Here is a 22,459-nt window from a genome sequence, read left to right on the forward strand (position 1 = left end):
ATTCATCCGGCCCATCCCAGAGTGGTTGGCAACCTGATAATTATGCAAACCCACTCACTTGAATTAGCGCATTTGACAGCCAGTTCACCAACCTCCCTCCGTTCACCCGTTCCACCTCTCTGGTCTCGATTGGGTTCCTGTCCAGAGCAGGTGGCAACCAGATAATTTTGCAAACCAGCTATTTTGAATGCCATTAGCGGGATTGACAGCAAATTCACCAGCCTCCCGTCATTCACCCAGCCCGCCAATGGGAAAGGCACAAGTTGGGCTTTACAGTTTCTACCCACAAGCAGGGGCATGGTGTACTGGACCCTGAAGGTCCACAGAAGCACCACCAACCCCTCAAAAAAGAGGGGCATCCTTTCCCCCCACCATCACTCAAGTCACAGATAATCCCCCAACACACATAAACACACACACATGCACACGCACACACACATCGAGCAGATGCAGCTACCCACCCCCTCAAACCCTCACTCAGCCTCACTTCAGGCCATACGCCTTGGCAGTGCCAACTGTACACTTCCCCCAGCACTCTGGCACTGACGCCTTGGGCCCCAAGGGGGCTCGAGTTCCAGTCTGCCCAGCTGTGCACTCAGCCCCAGTGTATGCATACAGCTTTGATTGAAGTTTGAGGCTTCCTAGCAAGTTGAAATTGTTGAAACCGTCTCCATTCCAATGGAGTCCATTGATCTGTAACAAATTCAACATGCCCTGCCATGAAAAAAAACTTCCATTGACAGTTCAATAGAATGCTATCATCCTCCAGCTGCCTGTGTTTATTTTCATTTCCCTTCACGGTTGAATGTACCTGAAGTACCCCATTGATTTTGACCACAATGTTGACAGAATCTGAGCCTGATTGACAGCCTGTGGTTTCACTTCCTCTTTTGCAAACTACAATCATTTAGAAGAATTTGCTGCGGAATTCTCTCCAAAAGCGGCTCTCCCTTGGGCGGTTTCTATGAGGCTTCTTTCTGTCCCAAGCCCCTCTTTTTTGGGATCTTTCTCCCTGTTTGGGACCTTCTCCCTGTCCCCCTCCCTGTGTCCTTCTTTCTGGCACATCATCTCTTAAATGGCACTCCTGTTCAGTTCACCTGACCTCTAGTTTCATGCCTTTCACTTCCTTGTTTCCTTTTCTTCTTTTTCTTTTGCGCAGGTACTTGGGGCAGGTCAGTCCTGGCTAAAAGGTGAAAATGGGCAAACTGCACACATGCAACCCTTTTCTGGCTGGTGCATGAGCAGGAATCCAGAGGACTGACGCAAACTATAGGTCGTGAACTCCAACTCTGATTTAAACTTCAATATTTTCTTTTTTTTGTTTTTTCACACTGAAGTGAATGCAAAGATCCTAAATGCCGAATGTTATAACATGCTAAACTTAACAATGTAAAAACTACAAGTTCCTGATGGCTCAATGGTTTAGTACTCAACCATTCAGAACAGGAAGGCTCCTAGTTGAATACTAGGGGGAGATCTTACCAGCTCATCATGCCGGCCGATCGGCGTGGCAAACCGGTAAGATCGCGAGTGAGGCGAAAAACCGGGTTTGCGCAGATCTTGCGATCTTACTGGCCCTCGATTACTGACGTGATCAGCAAGGAGTGGGGGGTCGATTGACCAGGTTGGATACTGGGGTGATCGAGACCAGAGAGGTGGAACGGGTGAACGGGGGGAGGTTGGTGAACTGGCCAGGGGTGGGGGTATTGGGGCAATATTTGGGGGGGGGGTTATTGGGGTGATATCCAGGGGTGGTGGGGATATTGACAGATCTCTCTTTTCTGTTGCACAGAAGACTGACAGAACTGCGCATGTGCAATAGCACTCTATAGGTGTGAGCAACTGGATTTCCAATGCGAATAGACTCCCTCTACTGGAGTGAATCACACTTTACCTCTTTTGGGCGTGATTCTCTCCTGTTTGTATGCTCATTCAACACTTAGAATTTTTTTGGTAAGATTGTCCCCCTAATCTCTGTTCAGTTAGTCTGTCTCAAAGGGAATGCTCCTCAACTTTTAGGTCACATTTTATAGAGTGTCAGCCATGGCTCAGTGGGTAGCACCCTCGCCTATGAATTGTAAGTTTCTAGGTTCAAGTCTCACTCTAAGGCTTGAGCACAGAAATCAAGACTAACACTTCAGTTCAGCACTGAGGGAGTGCTGCCTTTCAGATTAAAAGAATGCTTGGGTAGATGTAAAAGATCCCTTGGCACTAATGTGAAGCGAAGTATGGAGTTATCCCCAGTGTCCTGACCAATATTTTTCCATCAATCAACATCATCCAGTTATTGTCACATTGCTGTTTGCTGTGTGTGAAATTACAAAATGACTGCCTTTATTTACAAACTGCCCTTCATTTCAATGGCCATTTGAGTATTAGATTGATGGTAAAGATGGCAGATTTCCTTCCCTGAAGGACATTAGTGAACCATATTTGTCTCTTCACTGGACACAGGTGAGGTCCCAGAGGATTGGAGGATAGCAAATGTGGTCCCGCTATTTAAGAAGGATGGCAAGGATAACCCAGGTAATTATAGGCCGGTGAGCTTGATGTCCGTGGTGGGGAAATTGTTGGAGAAGATTCTTAGAGATAGGATATATGCACATTTAGAACTGAATAATCTCATTAGCGATAGACAGCATGGTTTTGTACGAGGGAGGTCATGCCTCACAAATTTGGTTGAGTTTTTTTGAGGAGGTGACAAAAACGATTGACGAGGGAAGGGCCGTGGATGTCGTCTATATGGATTTTAGTAAAGTGTTTGACAAGATCCCTCATGGCAGGCTGGTGCAAAAGTTTAAATCTCATGGGATAAAAGGTGAGCTAGCTAGATGGGTGGAGAACTGGCTTAGCCACAGAAGACAGAGGGTAGCAGTGGAGGGGTCTTTTTCCAGTTGGAGGTCTGTGACTAGTGGAGTTCCGCAGAGCTCTGTACTGGGACCTCTGCTGTTTGTGATATATAAATGATTTGGAGGAATATGTAGCTGGTGTGATCAGTAAGTTTGCGGACGACACAAAGTTTGCTGGAGTTGCGGATAGTGATGAACATTGTCAGAGAATACAGCAGGATATAGATAGGCTGGAACATTGGCGGAGAAATGGCAGATGGAATTTAATCCAGATAAATGCGAAGTGATGCATTTTGGTAGATCTAATGTAAGGGGGAGCTGTACAATAAATGGCAGAACCATCAGGAGTATAGACACACAGAGGGACCTCGGTGTACAAGTCCACAGATCCTTAAAGGTGGCAGCACAGGTGGAGAGGGTGGTCAAGAAGGCATATGGCATGCTTGCCTTTATTGGACAGGGCATAGAATATAAAAGTTGGCATATGATGTTGCAGCTGTATAGAACATTGGTTAGGCCACATTTGGAATACTGAGTCCAGTTCTGGTCGCCACACTACCAGAAGGACGTGGAGGCTTTGGAGAGAGTACAGAAAATGTTTACCAGGATGTTGCCTGGTATGGAGGGCCTTAGCTATGAGGAGAGATTGGGCAAACTGGGGTTGTTCTCCCTGGAAAGACGGAGGATGAGGGGCGACCTAATAGAGGCTTATAAAATTATGAAGGGCATAGATAGGGTGAACAGTGGGAAGCTTTTTCCCAGGTCGGAGGTGACGAACACAAGGGGTCACGGGTTCAAGGTGAGGGGGGCAAGGTTAAACACAGATGTCAGGGGGACGTATTTTACACAGAGGGTGGTGGGGGCTTGGAATGCACTGCCAAGCAAGGTGATTGAGGCGGACACACTGGGATTGTTTAAGACTTATCTAGATAGCCACGTGAACAGAATGGGAATAGAGGGATACAAACGAATGGTCTAGTGGGCACATGAGCGGCGCAGGCTTGGAGGGCCGAAGGGCCTGTTCCTGTGCTGTATTGTTCTTTGTTCTTTGTTCATATGGATTTTTATGATAATCAACGATGGTTTCATAGTTATCATTGGACTTTTAATTCTAGATTTTTTATTGAATAAAAATTTCACCATCTGACATAATGGGATTTGAACCCGAGTCCCCAGAATGTTACCCAGGGTTTTCCTGATTACTAGCCGGTAACAATACCACTACACCACTGCCTCCCTGATTTTAAAGCACTTTGAAATGCTCAGTGGTTGTGAGCAAGTTGCCTTTGATTTAAAATTTAAATCCTATGTCTCTTATCCTCATATCAGTTGAATGCAGGGGTGTGAGTGCATCAAAAACCTGGAGATCTATTCTTGGGCTTCACTAAAACTGCCATCCACAGGCCTGGGATTCAAAGGATTGGCTGCAAGGGTAGGATGTGGGCGTCGCTGGCTGGCTTTCCTCTCCTGTGTACCCAGTTAACCCAGATCATGCAATCTCTCCCCATGTTTACCCAAAAAACAAATGCCTGCGGGGCTTCCTGCTTCCTGAATACTGGATGAAATCCCCCAGTGCAATAGAGATTCTTGATGCCTTCTCATCTCTGCTTTCACCATTTGCTCAGCAGACCAGGGAGTCTGCAGCCTCCCCTTTGAGGCGTGCTAAGCATGCCTGATATCACACTCCCCACCCTAACTGGATATGTGTGCAGCAGATGAATACAGTGGGTGGTGTTGGCTGTGTGCCTGGATGAGTAACATTAGCAGGCAGCACACGTATATTGTCTGTATTAATATTAAGTGGCGTGGCTTTGCCACACCCACTGTATGTCCATTTTCAAGCATGATCTAATTTCTAAACCATTAACTTGAGCTGAGGAAGAGGAAGCAAAATCGGCTTTATATTTTGCCTGTAGACATCATTTTGCAATGAGCCAAAGCTGTTTAACTTCATCTGTGTTATTTTCCTAACAAGTTCTGCGAGATGACATGTTAAACACTGCTTTGGTTGCCAGCTTCATACACAGGTCTGCACTTAAAAAGCAATGCATCACTTTGGCTTACCAGGGATCTCTTCAGCTTGGGTTGTGCTGCATTGAACTACACTGGGAATTGGCACAGTGACAAGTGCAAAGCTAATATGATACACTTTGTAAAGTGTTTGAAAAGTTAGGTGAAACATTCAAATAATTTGATCAGAAAATCGCCAGTTAGCTGGGAAGATGGGAGGCAGTGGTGTAGTGGTATTGTTGCTAAACTGGTAATCCTGAGACCCAGGGTAATGCTCTGGGGACCTGGATTTGAATCCCACCATGGCAGATGGTGAAATTTGAATTCAATAAAAGTCTGAAATTAAAAGACGAATGATGACCATGAAACCATTGTCGTAAAAACCCATCTGGGTCACTAATGCCCTTTGGGAAAGGAAATCTGCCTTCTTTACCTGGTCTGGCCTACATATGACTCCAGATCCACAGCAAATTGTGGTTGACTCTTAAAAATGCCCTCAGGGATGGGCAATTAATGCTTGCCCAGCCAGCGACGCCCACATACTCTGAACGAGTTAAAAAAAAACAGAAATAAACCAGAATACAGTTGAGCCTAAGGAACAAGCTATTAAATAGATTGTGGAAATGGGTGTTATTGTAAAATGAATAATGTGTACTTTAATCACCATTTATCACTAGTTAACATATAATAATCTTCAGGAGATAGAGAAATTGCTCAGAATGCACCATTATGTCATTAGGTGTTTGCAGACTTGGATGAATTGATTTCCATATGAACATACAGTAAAAGTGCAAATGAATTGATTCATATTTCAGTATTACAGGTAAATGAATTGTTAAGTTGGGTTGTATAATAAGACATAGTATTAAAAAGACAAAACCTTGCTTCCAGTATTATTTTCCTCGTCTTCATTACTAAGCCTGAAAGGAGTTACAGCTTGTTTCAAATTAAAATGGTCTTACAGTCATAGAATCTCTACAGTGCAAAAGGAGGCCAGTCAGCCCATCGAGCCTGCACCGACAATTCCACCCTATCCCCATAACCCCACGTATTTTATCATGCTAGTTCCCCTGACACTAAGGGACAATTTAGAACAGGCAAATCAAACTAACCCGCACATCTTTGGAGTGGGCACGGTAGCACAGTGGTTAGCACTGCTGCTTCACAGGTCCAGGGACCTGGGTTCGATTCCCGGCTTGGGTCACTGTCTGTGTGGAGTTTGCACATTGTCTGCGTGGGTTTCCTCCGGGTGCTCCGGTTTCCTCCCACAGTCCAAAGATGTGTGGGTTAGGTTGATTGGCCATGCTAAAAATTGCCCCTTAGAGTCCTGAGATGCGTAGGTTAGAGGGATTAGCGGGTAAATATGTAGGGATATGGGGGCAGGGCCTGGGTGGGATTATGGTCGGTGCAGACTCGATGGGCTGAATGCCCTCCTTCTGCACTGCAGGGTTTCTATGATTTCTATGAGTGTGGGAGCACCCAGAGGAAACGCACGCAGGAATGGGGAAAATGTGCAAACTCCACACAAACAGTGACCTGGGGCCAGAATCAAACCTGGGTCCCTGGAGCTGTGCTAACTAATGTGCCACCGTGCCACCCACATTGTATAGACACAGTGTTTGTATCGGTGTAAAACCAACAAAAATAGCCGAGTGGGTTCAGAATTAAACTTAAATCTCATTAAGATAACAATAGTCATCAGTGCCACAAAAGTAATATTGGCAGATAGCTTAATGAAACCAATTATTATGAACTATTTATGCAATTCTAGCATGTAAAAGAACCTCCGTCATTTTACCTTTCATTAGGGATTAATAAATTTGCATTTGCACAAGCAAAAGTTGCAAGTGGCATACTTTATGTGGATTATACAAACCTCCAATGGATGGTAATTATGTTTTATAGCCAGGCAAGTTTAGAATAGCTAGACTATTAGATCATGGTGAATGTGTATGGATTTTACTTGCACTAAACACAGTTTATCTATATTTGACTTGCTGTAGTTTATGCAGCAGTGTCATTTATACAAGGTAACTTAACACTAATTCTTCTGTCTTACTGTATTGTCAGTAAAGTTCTTACCTAACCCATTAAAGATACATGGAAAAACAAAATAGTTCAGCTGGTAACAGGACAGCACCCAGTGATTCAGTGTGTTGATGTAATAATGCAGTGTGCCATGGGGAGTAAAGCATTTCATGCGATGAATCTGCAGTTGATGGCAAACACATGGCTGTCTCTCTATCCACTCTGTCCAGGAAAATCAACCGTCTGCCTTTATTCTGATGTCAGTGGAGCCTATTTTTATGTGGCTTTTGTAAAGTCCTGCCAGATTTGCTTGCTCCACTTCTGACTAGCGTTTGATGTATTGGAGGGGAAATGTGAACAGGCTGTGAGTGAAAAGAAATTGGTTTAGGTCTTGCTCTCCCAAAACCAACAAAGCAGCTTTATTCACAATTTCCCACTCTGCTTTTATCCACTGTCAGGCAATTAGTATTGTGTGAAGGTTAGACAAGTCATAGAATCGTAGAATCCCTACAGTGCAGAAGGAGGCCATTCGGCCCATTGAGTCTGGACTGACTGTCTGACAGAGCATCCCACCCAGGTCCTATCCCCGTAACCCTAACTATTTACCCCACTAATCCCCCTAACCTATACATCTTGGGACACTAAGGGACAATTTAGTATGGCCAATCCACCTAACCCGCACATTTTTGGCTTGTGGGAAGGGACCAGAGCACCTGGAGGAAACCCACACAGACACAGGGAGAATGTGCAAACTACAGTCACACAAGGCTATAATCAATCAGTTGTTCTGGATGGTTGTCAGAAGGATACGGCCTGGCTTATGTTTCTCGCCTGATGATACCAGCTGGAAAAATCATTTAAGAACACATCATCATTATGCAGTTCACATCCTTAACAAATAAGTGAAGTGTTTGAAAAATATCAAAAACTTTTTCCTCGTTTAAGGTAAAGATTGATTTTTTTCTCTGTTCCTGATTAAGTGTCCTGCTCCTACCTGCCTCATTTCCTTATAACTGTGATGTCTGAAGTCGAGATCATCTGTTGTGGTGACTTCATTTCGCCTGTGGTAGTAGTTGTTGGGATCTGAATGTAAATGAAACACAGAATTTAGGCTCCAACTTGTTAAGATCAGTAAGATTAATACGACTTGCAGGTGTAAAGCAGCTAGAGTCAGGCCCAGTTTGGAGCCTCTTTTTCAGGCTCCTTTGGCAACTGCCTAAAGCAGTCTTCAGGTATTAGGTACATCATTTACATGCCACTGAAATTGGAGTATGCAATGAGCAGGGCGTATGTTGGGCCTGCTGCCTTGCTCAGATCCTGCGGCAAGTGAGGTAGTGAAGGTAGCTTTCTTCAGGAAAACATTTTCAGCGATTCCTCCTGTGGAGCAAGGAAGAGCAGAAGTGCTGCCCCGTACTCCAGTCATAGAATCCTAGAATCCCTACAGTGCAGAAGGAGGCCATTTGGTCCATCAAGTCTGCACTAACTCTCCAAAAGAGCAACATACCCAGGTCCACCCTCTCGGCCCTATCCCTGTAACACTGCACATTTACCATGGCCAATCAACCTAACCTGCACATCTTTGGAGTGTGGGAGAAAACCAGAGCACTCGGAGGAAACCCATGCAGACACGGGGAGAATGTGCAAACTCTGCACAGTCACCCAAAGCCGGGATTGAATCCGGATCCCGGCGCTGTGAGGCAGCAGTGCTACCACTGTGCCACCGTGCCGCCCTAAGAGTCGTCTGGCATTGTGTATCATCTACAAGATGCACTGCAGAAACTCAACAAAGTTCCTTAGACAGCACCTTCCAAACCACAACTGTTACCATCTAGAAGGAGAAGAGCAGCGGATACCTGGGAGCACTACCACCTGAGATTCCCCTCCCAGCCACTCACTAAACTGAATTGGAAAGATAATCGCTGTTCCTTCACTGTTACTGGGTCAAGATCCTGAAATTCCCTCCCTAACAGCATTGTGGATGAACATTCACCCCAGGCAACTGCAGTGGTTCAAGAAGGCAGCTGACCATTACCTTCTGAAGGGCACTAGGGATGGACAATAAATGCTGGCCTGGCCAACTTGCCAACATCCCATAAATGAATTTTTAAAGAAGTCTTGGTCTCCTTACTTAAGAAAGGATATCAATGCATTAGAAATAGTTCCAGGGGAGGTTCGCTGGATTGAAACCTGCGATGGGGGGAGAGGGTTATCTTATGAGGTAAGTTCGGACAGGCTGGGTCTGTATCCATTGGGGATTAGAAGATTGAGAGGTAACCTTATTGAAACATATAAAATCCTGAGGGGACTTGACAAGATGGATGCTGAAAGGATGTTGCCTCCTGTGTGAGAGACTAGAACCAGGGGACATAGTTTAAAAATAAGGGGTCTCCCATTTAAGACTGAAATGAGGAGAAATTGCTTCTCTTAGAGGAACATTAGTTTTTAGAACTCTCTTTCCCAGAGAGCAGTGGAGACAGGGTCACTGAATATTTTTAAGGCAGAGGTAGATAGATTCTTGACTAAAAAGGGAGTCAAAGAATATCAAGAATAAACAGGAATGTGGAGTCACAAGCAGATCTGCCATGATCTTATTGAATGGAGGAGCGGGTTCAAAGGGCTGAATGGCCTTCTCATAGAATCGTAGAATCGCTACAGTGCAGGAGGCGGCCATTTGGTCCATCAGGCCTGCACCGATAACAATCCATCCCTATCCCCGTAACACCATGTATTTACCCTGCTAATCCCCCTGGCACATGGCCCATCAACCTAACCTGCACAGTTTTGGACTGTGGGAGGAAATCGGAGCACCCGGAGGAAACCCACGCAGACACTGAGAGAACGTGCAAACTCCACACAGCCACCCGAGGCCAGAATAGAACCGGGTCCCTGGCGCTTTGAGGCAGCAGTGCTAACCACTGTGCCACCGTGCCACCCCTTTGCTCCTAATTCCTTTGTTTGTATGTTGGTATGTCCAGAGACGACCAAATTATTGTCCCCTCTTCTTTCCCAGCTACACCCTGCTGCTTGGTGACACTATTTGTAAATTTATTGTAAACTTCCATGTGTACAATGAGAATATACAATTCTTTTGAGCTGTCTCTGTGTTTGTCAGCCTGCTTTTTTGTTATGAAGTATTGGATGAGTTCAAATTTCCTCCATTTAATAATGGGGTGGCTTAAACCATCGCCCTCACTCCGTCACACTTTCGGAATCATTGCCACCGATTCCATTCCCCACCCTGGCTAGAGGTGACAAAAGGCTTTATAAAAACAATCCAATTCAGAGAGAGGAAGGGAGTGAAGTAGAGGTAATATGGCATAGATAACCCTCTCCCCCCATCCCACCGTCTTCCCGTCCACCCCCAAGCTCACCCCCATAACATGGGGGATGGGTAGTTGCCAATCTCAACGGCCAGCACACCGTATTTAAATAAACCATGAAGAGTCAATTCAGTTGTTATCAAGTCAACTGACTCTGAAAATGTCCCGCTACTCCTTAAACGTTCGGCATGGGCAGCAGGGTGGGAGCAAGAAACACATTTTTTTAAAATTTAAGTGTTCAAAGGGCAGGATGGAAGTCAGGGAGGGTTGCTCTGTAGGGGCAGCCGCCCTCCCCCATCCCCTTAGATTAAACCCCCCTTCCTTCCAACCTGCTTCCTCCCTTAAACCTACCCCCCCACCCCCATACTCCTCACAGCACAATTTTGGATAGCCTATATTTATGTCATTTAGAGGATGGGAGTGGGGGGTGGGAGGGGGGTGTGGTGGTGGTGGTGGGCGGTGGGATGGCGGGGGGGGGGACCTGGGAGAGCAGTTGAAGCTGGAAAATTTAGACAGTGGATTCGCTGAGGCAGTGGTAGAGAGAAGTGATGTTATGGGGGTGGTGATTAATGATCCTTGTGATGGAGAAGATACGTAGTTGGAAGCTCTGCCCAGGACCAGATAGTATGCCGAGTTGTTACGTGGAACTGTGGTCAGGAGAGGCAATGGAATTGATGATAAAGGAACAAGCTTTGTGGCAGGATCCAAAGACAAAGGGCTGAATAATATGCAGGTGGGGTGCACGGACAGTACCCCACCTCCACCTCCGCGTCCGGAAACCAGGTCGATGTGGAGCCAACACACTCTACACTGACCTGCCCACATTCGAAAGCGATTCAGGGCGGACTAATGAGGTTCCACCCTCTGCAGCTGCCGCCAATCCGATTGGCTGGTAGCTCCAAAAATAAGTTATCATAGGCTACAAAACAGCCAGCACTTACAATTTTCTACCTCAATATTGGAGCATATCGGGCGGCACGGTGACACTGGTGGTTAGCACTGCTGTCTCGCAGCTCCAGAGACCTGGGTTCGATTCCCGGCTTGGGTCAATGTCTGTGTGGAATTTGCACATTCTCCCCGTGCCTGCGTGGGTTTCCTCTGGGTGCCCCGGTTTCCTCCCACAGTGCAAAGATTTGCGGGTTAGGCGCATTGGTCACGCTAAATTGCCCCTTAGTGTGCTGGGATGTTAGAGGGATTAGCGGGATAAATATATGGGGTTACTGGGATAGGGCCTGGGTGGGATTGTTGTTGTTGGAGACTTGATGGGCCGAATGGCCTCCTTTTGCACTGTAGGGTTTTTATGGTTCATAAACATCTCATCTTTAAGCAGCAAAGTTTAAAGCTATTTTAGTTTCTTTTGTGAAGTGCTTTGAAGGAGGCAGACAATATAATGTTATCTTCAACTCTTCAGGTCATTAGTTCTATTGAGAGAGATGAACTGTGATTTAGACCACCCACCTCTGCTCTGTAGGAGTTATAAGTTATTTTAGTTACAAACATTAACTGGGAGGCGGTGGCATTGTGGTATTGTCACTGGACTAGCAATCCAGCAGCCCGGGCGAATGCACTGGGGACCTGGGTTCAAATCCCACCATGGTAGCTGGTGGAATTTAAATTCAATCAATAAAATCTGGAATTAAAACACTCCTCTCAGTAATGTTGTTAAAATCCAGCTACTCCACGAATGCCCTTTGAGGAAGGATATATGGCTTATATGAGACTTGAGAGGTGCGATTTTACGGCTTGCTCTTCCCGAAACCGTAAAATCCTGCCTGAGGTCAACGGACATTCCCATTGTCCGCCCCTCGCCCGCTCCGATTCCCGTGATGGACAGGATGGTAAAATTCCAGCCCAAACCTGCAGCAATGTGACGGAATCATAGCGGGTGGGACAGGACCACGGAAAGGTCCGTTGACCTCGGGCAGGATTTTCCAGCCACGTTGGCCCCACTGTGTCAAAATTGAGGGAGCGGTCCCAAGGACTAGACCAATAACATAGTCACACACAGAGAATCATACCTTACAGACGATGGGCGCAATTCTCCGGAATCGGGATTACGTGTCGACACCAGCAGGGAAACCAAAGTGTTTCCTGCTGGCAGTTTCTGTCAGGTGGACGAATGAGCCAATCCAGAGAAACTCGCTGGCCAGACCCGCTATTCAGAGATCGGGATTCCCTGATCTCCGTGGTTGGAGACAGGCCACCCTCCCCGCAAAATACCAAAATGGTGACCATCTCCCACCGCTGACCAGGGGAGCTCCACCAACCCCTTAGCAAAGAGAGGCATCTCCCCCCTCCACCATTCAAATAATGGGTCAGTGCCCCCACCACCCAACCCATTCAGGCAAGAAGGTGATCCAACCCCAACCCCCCCTCAGCCACCTCACCCCCTCCCCACTCAGAGACCCCTATTTAGGACCCACCTTAGGCCATATACCTGCTCTGACACTGACACCCTAGCCTTGCAGCTTGGGCCCTGAGGGGGGGTCAAGGAGGTAAATCCAGTGGCCATGTGTCATCAATGCCTCTGGGCTGCAGAGAAAGGGTCCCCCAAAGGTCCTGGGCTTGGGCTGGGGGCAAGGAGGTGACCTCGCTACTCATGGGAGTCTCATGGCTGGACTGCCCCTTCTAGCCCTGGCGGATCTGAAGATAACCCCTGGCATGGTGATTTCATGATGTGGAGATGCCGGCGTTGGACTGGGGTAAGCACAGTAAGAAGTCTCACAACACCAGGTTAAAGTCCAACAGGTTTATTTGGTAGCAAAATTGGTAGCAAATTTGGTAGCAAAAAAGTTTATTTGCCACCAAATAAACCTGTTGGACTTTAACCTGGTGTTGTGAGACTTCTTATGGTGATTTCAGGCAGCTCTGTCATCAACATCTTCATTCCTGCCTGTTAGCTGTGAGATTTTGAAGTGGTCAGGTCACTTTAATCTCTATGCCCCCTGGTCAGTTTGCAGGATTTTAAATCACAGCAACACTCCATTCTGCAGCACAGATTTTCTTTTCTTCCTGTCAGAAGCAGCAGGTGTGGGCAAACTTCTTTGAAGTCTTCTGACAGAGAGGAGATATGAACTTCACTGGGGCAGGGATGCAGGGGTGTGGGGGTGTGAGGGTGTGAGGGTTGGGGTTCTCCTCTTCACTGCTGCTCCCTTAGGACTACCCTGCATGCCAAGCAGAATAAGCAGCAAGTAATAGACAGAGCCAAGCAATTCCACAATAATTGAATCCCGACAGTGCAGTCCCATCGAGCCTGCACCGACAACAGTCCCACACAGGCCCTATCCCTGTAATCCCATGTATTTATTCTGCTAATCCCCGACACTAAGGGGCAATTTAGCATGACCAATCCACCTAACCTACACATTTTTGGACTGTGGGAGGAAACCAGAGCATCCGGAGAAAACGCACACAGACAGGAGGAGAACGTGCAAACTCCACACAGTCAGCCGAGCCGGAATTGACCCCTGGTGCTGTGAGGCAGCAGTGCTAATCACTGTGCCACTGAGCCGTCCCAACCAATGGATCAGATCTAAGCTCTGCAGTCCCTCCACATCCAGTCTTGGGCAGTAGTGGACAAATTATAAGTTCATAAGATAGGAGCATATAGGTTCAGAAGAGATATAAGTTCATATAGGAGCAGAATTAGGCCATTCGGCCCATTAAGTCTGCTCCACCATTCAATCATGGCTGATATTCGCCTCATCCCCATTTTCCTGCCTTCCCCCCACAACCCTTCAACTAATTTCCAATTAAAAATCTGTCTAACTCCTTCTTAAATTTACTCACTGTCTCAGCATTCACTGCACTTTGGGGTAGCGAATTCCACAGATTCACAACCCTTTGGGAGAAGTAGTTTCTCCCCAACTCTGTTTTAAATTTGCTACCTCTTATCCTAAGACGATGACCTCTCGTCCTCGAATGTCCCACAAGAGGAAGCATCTGCTCCATGTCTACTTTATCCATACCTTTTATCATCTTGTATACATCAATTTGATCTCCCCTCATTCTTCTAAATTCCAGAGAGCACAGGCCTGAACTGTTCAATCTCTCTTCATACAACAAACCCCTCATCTCTGGAATCAATCTAGTGAACCTCCCTTGACAACCTCCAATGCTACTGCATCTTTCCTCAAATAAGGGGACCAAAACTATGCACAATAGTCCAGGTGTGGCCTCACCAATGCCTTGTATAGTTGCAACAATACTTCCTTACCTTTATATTCTATTTCTTTAGCTATAAATGACAACATTCCACTCGCTTTCTTTATTATCTGCTGTACCTGCATGCTAGCTTTCTGTAACTCATGAACGAGGACACCCAGATCCCTCTGCACCGGAGCACCCTGACGTCTCTGCCCATTTAGATAATAAGTCGCCTTCTCATTTTTCCGACCAAAATGCATGACCTCACACTTATCCATGTTAAACTGTATCTGCCACATTTTGGCCCACTCTCCTAACCTATGTATATATATTTGTAAGGTTCTTATTTCCTCATTGCAACTTACTGTCCCGTCTATAAAATAAACAACTAACTGGAGATCCATAAAGATCCCCATTCTCAATGATGGGGGAGCCCAGTACATCAGTGCAAAAGACAAGGGTGAGGCACTTGCTACAATCTTCAGCCAGAAGTGCTGAGTCGATGATGAGATCCCCAGTATCACTAATGCCAATCTTCCACCAATTCAATAAATTCCATGCATCAATTAATGGCTCAAGACACTGGATACTGCAAAGGATATGGCCCCTGACAATATTCCGGCAATAGTACTGAAGGAGAGTGCTCCAAAACTAGCCATGCCCCTAGCCAAGCTGCTCCAGTACAACTACAACACCGGCATCCACCCCACAATGTGGAAAACTGCCACAAAATGCGGAACAAATCCAACCCAGTCAACTAACGCCCCATCAGTCTACTCTCAATTATCAGCAAAGTGAGTGAAAGCATTGTACACAGTGCTTTCAAACAGCACTTACTCAGCAATAACCTGCTTATGGACACTCAGGGTGACTCAGCTCCTGACCTCATTACAGCCTTGGTTGAAACATGGATAAAAGAGCTGAACTCAAGGTGTGAGGTGAGAGTGACTGCCCTTGACATCAAAACAATATCTGACTGAGTGTGGTACAAAGGAACCCGAGCAAAACTGGAGTCAATGAGAATCAGGGGGAACATCTCTATTGCTTGGAGTCATACTTAGCACAAAGGAAGATGGTTGTGGCTGCTGGAGGTCAATCATCTCAATCCTGGGACAACCTCCTAGGCCCAACCATCTTCAGCTGCTTCCCCAGTTACCTTCCCACCATCATAAGGTCAGAAGTGCAGATTCTTGCCGATGATTGCACAATAATCAGAAACATTTTTGACTCTTCAGATACAAAAGCAGTCCTTGTCCATATGAAGCAAGACCTGGACACGGTGGGGTGGCACGGTGGCACAGTGATTAACACTGCATCCCCACAGCACCAGGGATCTGGATTCGATTCCCGGCTTGGGTCACTGTCTGTGTGGAGTTTGCACATTCTCCCCGTGTCTGCGTGGGTTTCCTCCGGGTGCTCCTACAGTCCAAAGATGTGTGGGTTAGGTGGATTGGCCATGCTAAATTGCGCCTTAGTGTCAGGGGACTAGCTGGGTAAATGCATGGGGTTATGGGGGTAGGGCCTGGGTGGAATTAGGTCGGTGCAGACTCGATGGGCTGAATGGCCTCCTTCTGCACTGTAGGATTCTATGATTCTATGACAACATTTAGGATTGGGCTGACAAGTGGCAATTATACTATAGCCAGATAAGTGCTACACAATGACCATCTCCAACAAGAGAGAGAATCCAACCATCTCCCTTTGACATTCAATGGCATTGCTTTGGCTGACTCCCCCACTATTAACATCCTGGGGGTTGCCATTGATCAGAAACTGAACTGGACCAGCCAAAGGCTGGGAATTCTGTGGAAAGTAACTCATCTCCTGACTCCACAAAGGCTTTCCATCATCTACAAGTCAGGAGTGTAATGGAATACTCTCTACTTACCTGAATAACTGCAGCTTCAACAACACTCAAGAAGCTCAATACCATTCAGCTATCAGCATAAGCAGTCATCTTCATTGGCACCCCATCCACCATTTAAATATTTAATATTCACCTTCTCAAGGGCAATGAGGGATGGACAATAAATTCTGGCCTAGTCAGTGACACCCGCATCCCATGATAGAATAAAAAAAATGTTCCAATTCATTGACCTGCACAAAGACAAATAAATATGAGCCATGCTAGAGGACCACAAGGATCCACAAGAAACTTCAGCTCCACTCATTGCTGACAGAAATTTTGGTCAGAATTTTACACCTCCCTCAGGGGCATGATGGCAGATGGGGAACAGTCATTGTGGGCGATGGGCGGGGTTGATATAATGTAAAAGTAGGTACTATGCCAGCGACACCATATCTGCCACCTTCCCGCCCGCCCCAGCCATTGTATTTTACCCATGGAGGGCGAAGTGTAATGTGGCCCGCTCACTCATGGGTCAATTAAGGCCCTTGAGCAACCAATTAATTAATGATCACCAAAGGGTTACTGCCACCGCTTGGATTTAACCTGTGGTGGGTGTGACTCGTATCAGTTGTCTAGGCTGCCAATGTCTAGGACATTGTTGAGCCTGGTGGTCATACTGGGGTAATGCCTCCTGGTTGAGCACTCTGTACCCATCACATGCCCACCCTGCCCCAAGATTTGAAGATTTATTCAAAGATTTGCTCCTCCTCCATTTGGCCTGTTATCCCTTGCCCCCCCCCACCCCCATCCCCCAACCTGGCAGCCTGTCCCTGGTGAAAGCCCAAAATTAACTCTCATCCCCGAATGTCACATTCCTAGCAATGTTGAGAAGACACTGTTGAGAAATGTATTTATGCCATGTTTCTTGTGAGGGGATTGTTTTATACCTCAGCTCTGATTACAGTGCCGATTTTCTACAACTGGCAGCCCACATGCTGAGCTTGCAGAAGAGTAATTCCTTCTAGTTACTGGGCTGCTTGTTTTGATCTGAGTTCATGCAGTTGTGTTATTTTTAGAGTTGTCCCCTGGGGTTTCAGAGTATGGTTTATTTAGGTAGATTGACATGTGCGTGTCATGTGCTAATGGGAGGAGCTAGGTTTACAGAGAGACAAGCAGGCAGTTGCTGTTTGAGTTTGAAAAGGAGCAGTAGCTCTTTCTCTCCCTCTCTCTCTGGAAATTGAAGTCTAGGATCTGCTGGAAAATTGGCATCTCTCTCCAGAGATCTTCAAAAGGCAAGAGGTGTTTTCTCCCTCTCTCTCTAGAGTTATGCTGTTTGAAGACAGGTCCTTCTCTGGAGGCTGCTATCTGAGAGTCAGAAGGCAAGTATCTCTGTATCTCTGTCCAGAGGTGCTAAAAGGCTGGAGGACTGGCAACTCATATAGGCCTGTGTGTTTTGCTAACTGATTCTGCAAAGGAGTTCACGTCTATGAGAGATAATTGCTTCGACTGATCCCTAGTTCTGCACTTCCCTAACATCGGGAACATTCTCCCTGCACCTAGCCTGTCCAGTTCCATCAGGATTTTATATCTTTCTATGACATCCCATCTCATTCTTCTAAATTCCAGTGTGTATAGGAATCAGTCTGGTGAACCTTCGCTGGACTCCCTCAACAGCAAGAATGTCCTTCCTCAGACTAGGAGACCAAAACTGCACACAGTACATAAAGTGTAGCCTCATCAAGGCCCTGTACAATGGCAGCAAGACAACCTTAAATCTATACTCAATTTCTCTTGCTATGAAGGCCAGCATGTTATTAGCTTTCCTCACCACCTGCTGTATCTGCCTGCTAATCTTCAGGGACTGTTCCATCATGGTCACGTTGCGCTCCCCCCTTTCCTAAACTGCCACCATTCAGATAATAATCTTCCTTCCTGTTATGTATAATGTGTCTGAATTTTACATTCAGTTTTAAAGGAGAGAAGAGTGAATTTTAAATGGAAATAAGGGCCAATATGAGGGCATGAAAGCACAGTCAGCTAAAGTGAACTGGCAAACTAGTTTAAGGGATAGGTCAATAGAGATGCAATGGTGGAGGGGATGCACTTTGAGGGCATATTTCAAAATTTACGGAATAGATACATTCCAATGAGCAAGAAACATTCCAAGAGAAGGATTCACTATCCATGATTAATTATAAAAAATAAATATAGTATCAAATTGAAAGAAACAAAGGAGATGACAGATGAATTGAATGGGTATTTTACATCAGCCTTCACTATTGAGGATACAAGTTATGTCAAAGAAATAGCTGGAAAATGGGAAAAAGTGAGGGAGGAACTCGGGAAAATTACAATCACCAGGGAAGTAATACTTGTCAAATTGTTGGAACTATGGGCTTACATGTCCCCAGATCTTAGGATCTTAAAATAAGTGACGAGTGAGACAATTGATGTGTTGGTTTGAATTTTCCGAAATTCCCTAGGTTTGGGGAAGGTTCCATTAAATTGGAAAATAGGGAATCTAACTTCTTTATTCAAAAAGGGAGACAGAAAGCAGGAAACAACAGGCCAGTTAGCTTAACATCTGTTCGAGGGAAAATGTTAGAAGCTATTGTTAAATACATTGTAGCTGAGCATTTAGAAAAATTCAGCATAATCAGGCAGAGTCAACACAGTTTTGTGAAAGGGAAATCCTGTTTAACCACTTTATGGGGTTCTTGGAAGAAGTAACATATACTGTGGATAGAGGGGAACTGGTGGATGTACTGTACTTAGATTTTCAGAAGGTATTAAGGTGCTATATCAATGGTTTTGATTTTGATTTGATTTGATTTATTATTGTCACATATAATAGTATACAGTGAAAAGTATTGTTTCTTCTGCACTGTACAAAGCGTACTGTACATAGAGAAGAAAAGGAGAGAGTGCAGAATGTAATGTTATAGTCATAGCTAGTGTGTAGAAAAAGATAAACTTAATGCGAGGTGTGTCCATTTGAAAGTCTGATGGCAGCCAGGGAGAAGTTGTTCTTGAGTCGGTTTGTACATGTCCTCAGACCTTTGTAGCTTTTTCCTGATGGAAGAAGGTGGAACAGAGCATGTCCAGGGTGCGTGGGGTCCTTGATTATGCTGGCGAGAGTCGTAGCTGAAATGCCACATTTTTGTGGAAAATAATAGTTCATGGTGTAGGGGCTTAAATATTGGCATGGATTGAAGATTAGCCAGCCATAAATGGACTTTTTTCTGGTTGGCAAGATGTAACGAGTGGTATCCCACAGGAATCAATGCCGGGACCTCAAGTATTTTAAAATTTTACAAATGTCTTGGAATGGTTGCTAAATTCGCTGATGACACAAAAATAGCTCGGAAAGTAAGATGTGAAAAGGACACACGGCAGCTACTAAGAGAAGCTATAGTTTAACTGAGGGGGCAAAGGTCTGGCAAATGAAGTTTAATGTGGGAAAATGTGAAATTGCCTATTTTGACAGAAAAAAGAAAGCATATGATCTAAAGGTTGAGAGATTGTAGAGTTCTGAGGGGCAAAAGGATTTGGATATCCTAGTGCATGAATCACAAAAAGAGTAATTCGCAATGCTAACAGAATATTATCATTTATTGTGAGGGGAATTGAACACAAAAGTAGGGACGTTATACTTCATTTACAGAGTTCTATGTACAGCATTTGTCTCCTTATTTATGGAAAGATGTAAATGTATTGGAAGCTGTTCAGGGAAGGTGTCCTAGACTAATATCTGGAGTGGGTGGACTGTCTTATAAGGAAAGGTTGCATAGGCTAGGCTTGTATCCATTAGAGTTTAGAAGAGCAAGAGTTGACTTGATTAAAACATAAAGATCCTAAGGGGCCTTTCTCTTGTGGAAGCATCTAATACCAGAGACCACTGTTTAAAAATAATGGGTCACCCAAATAGGATAGCTTGGGAAAAATATTTTCTCTGAGAGTCTCGAGTTTTTGGAACTCTCTTCCTCAAAAGGAAGTGGAAGCAGAGTCTTTGGACATTCTTAAAGCATTAGATAGATTCTTGATAAGCAAGAGGGTGAAAGGTTATCAGGAGTAGGTGGGAATATGGAGATGATACAATCAGATTAGTCATGATCTTATTGAAAGGTGGAGCAGGCTCAAAGCGCTAAATGGCCTACTCCTGCTCCTAATTTGTGTGTTAAGTAGGAAGAAATTGACAGTTAATATCTGTTTTTATTCCTTTAAAGTTCATAGTTTGTGAAAGGAAATCTTCTGTCAAGTAATCAGGCCCAGGTTGTGAAGAATAGCTAAGCATGTTATGGTTAGAACTGCCAATGTTTTCATGAGAACATCTTTTAACACAGTCTGAAATGAAATCCATGTCGAATTTTCCATTTCCAACATCAGCTATACACTTGTGTGTGAATCTACTGATTTAATGCTGAAGTCAGGTTCCCAAATTCATTTGGCTGGAAACTATCAGTGAGGGAACACTTCAAGGCATATTTTCTGTTTCCAGTGTTCAGTTGGCAAGATGCTTTGAGCTTTGTGCTCACGTAAACTGCAAATGACTAGCATTGGTGGATCTGCTGGAGTCAACCTCATTCCTATTCACAGCAAACACCTGGCCTGTATCAAGTATACAGCCATCAGTACACAGATTTACGGTGCTTGGGAACGGAGGGGGTTGGAGATGGAGAAATACTATGCAGCTGAGAAAGTAGGAGGCAAAAATGTTGTTGACAAATGACTTGATACATTTTGTAGTTTCCTCTCAACTGCTTAACTTTAACTGAGGCCACATGTTAAGCACTCAGATAACTGCAATTTCCCAGCTTTACACGGAAAGAGATAAATAGGACCAGGAATAGACCATATGTCCCTACGAGATTGCATCCTCATTCAATAAGATCACTGCTGTTTTTTGGCCTCAACATCACTTTTCCACCTAATCCCCATATCCCTTCATCTCTAAAGTCTCAATAATCTATCTCAAGCTTGAATTTGCTCAGCAACTGAGCACCCACCTCCCTCTGCAAGAGAGAATTTGAAAGATTCACAACCCTCTGAGTGAATACACTTCTCTTCATCTCAGTCTTGTGCTAAGACTATGTTCACTACTTCTGACCCTCCAGCCAAGGGGAACAGCTTCTCAAACACTCTTAGAGATCACCTCTCATTCTTCTAAACTTCAGAGAGCACAGGCTCATTCCTGTCGATGGTTCATATGGACTCGAAACATTCACTGTGTTTCCCACTCCACAGACGCTGCCAAGACCTGCTGAGTTCATCCAGCATTTTCTGTTTTTATTGCCCATTTTACTCAATCTCTTCTCACTCTCCCAAAAATTGATGTAACAAACTTTTCTTGCACCCCCCTCTGAGGCAAGCATAGTTGTGTACTCAAGATATGGTCTCACCAAATCCCTGCACAAAAACTTCCTTACTCTTATATTCCAACATTCTTGTAATTAAATCCAAAACACCACCTGTCTTCCTATTTGCTTGCTCTGTTTGCTATTACCTTTCTGAATTTCGTGTACGAGGACATCTATGTTCCTCTGGATACCAAGGGCAGGATTTTTCCCATTGACATCTGGACCCCAACATCATAATCAAATGAGTTCAAAAACTCACGCAGTGGGGGAGACAGTCACCCGGCAGTGAGTTTCCCCAAATTGTCCTATTTGTGACCACAGGGTTGGCTCACTATCCAATTAAAGCCATAAGAAGCCCCCACAGCACTGAAGAAGCAGTAGGCTCTTTAGGTAAGTGAAGAGAGAGAGCCTCTCGCCAACTTCTTAAGCTTTAAAATAAAAAGTTTCTTTAGCAGCCAGGCCACAGAGGGGGATCTTTTCAGCTGTGACCATAAGCAGTCAGAGAGGGCCTTTATGACTCACTGGAGTGTCGCCCAGGGCTGGCACCAGGAGGCCACATCCAGGCAGGGCCATGGAGAGAAATCATGGGCTCTAGGGCTTCTCCTGTTTCCAGGTCCCTTTCCCCTTCGCTGAATTGTGCGCATTGTTGTTCCCCCCCCATTCAAGATTCACTAAGCAATACACCAAACAATCACAGAAAACTCTGAGTAAAATGACAATGCCCATTGTTGGCACCTGGTTATAAACGCCATCTAAGATGTGTGCGGCATGGATCACTAATATTAACCGCAACAAATATATAATGCAGTGTTAGTTGTTTGCAACCATATTGGTCATCCCATATGGTTGTCAAATGAAATGGAGCATAAATTTTATAATAGTAGTATTGTACGATATTGT

General features: G+C 45.2%; 1 protein-coding gene across 1 annotated transcript in view; it reads right to left on the reverse strand.

Annotated features, from left to right (window-relative positions):
• Positions 1 to 22,459, reverse strand: part of cpxm2 (carboxypeptidase X (M14 family), member 2) — a 182,947-nt gene that overhangs the window by 57,145 nt on the left and 103,343 nt on the right. The window contains exon 7 of the mRNA XM_078223391.1: positions 7,882 to 7,970. Coding sequence (XP_078079517.1) covers positions 7,882 to 7,970 — 89 coding nt within the window. The remainder of the gene's footprint in view (positions 1 to 7,881; positions 7,971 to 22,459) is intronic.

This window comes from Mustelus asterias, chromosome 11 (assembly GCF_964213995.1).
Source record: "Mustelus asterias chromosome 11, sMusAst1.hap1.1, whole genome shotgun sequence".
Lineage (NCBI taxonomy): Eukaryota > Metazoa > Chordata > Chondrichthyes > Carcharhiniformes > Triakidae > Mustelus > Mustelus asterias.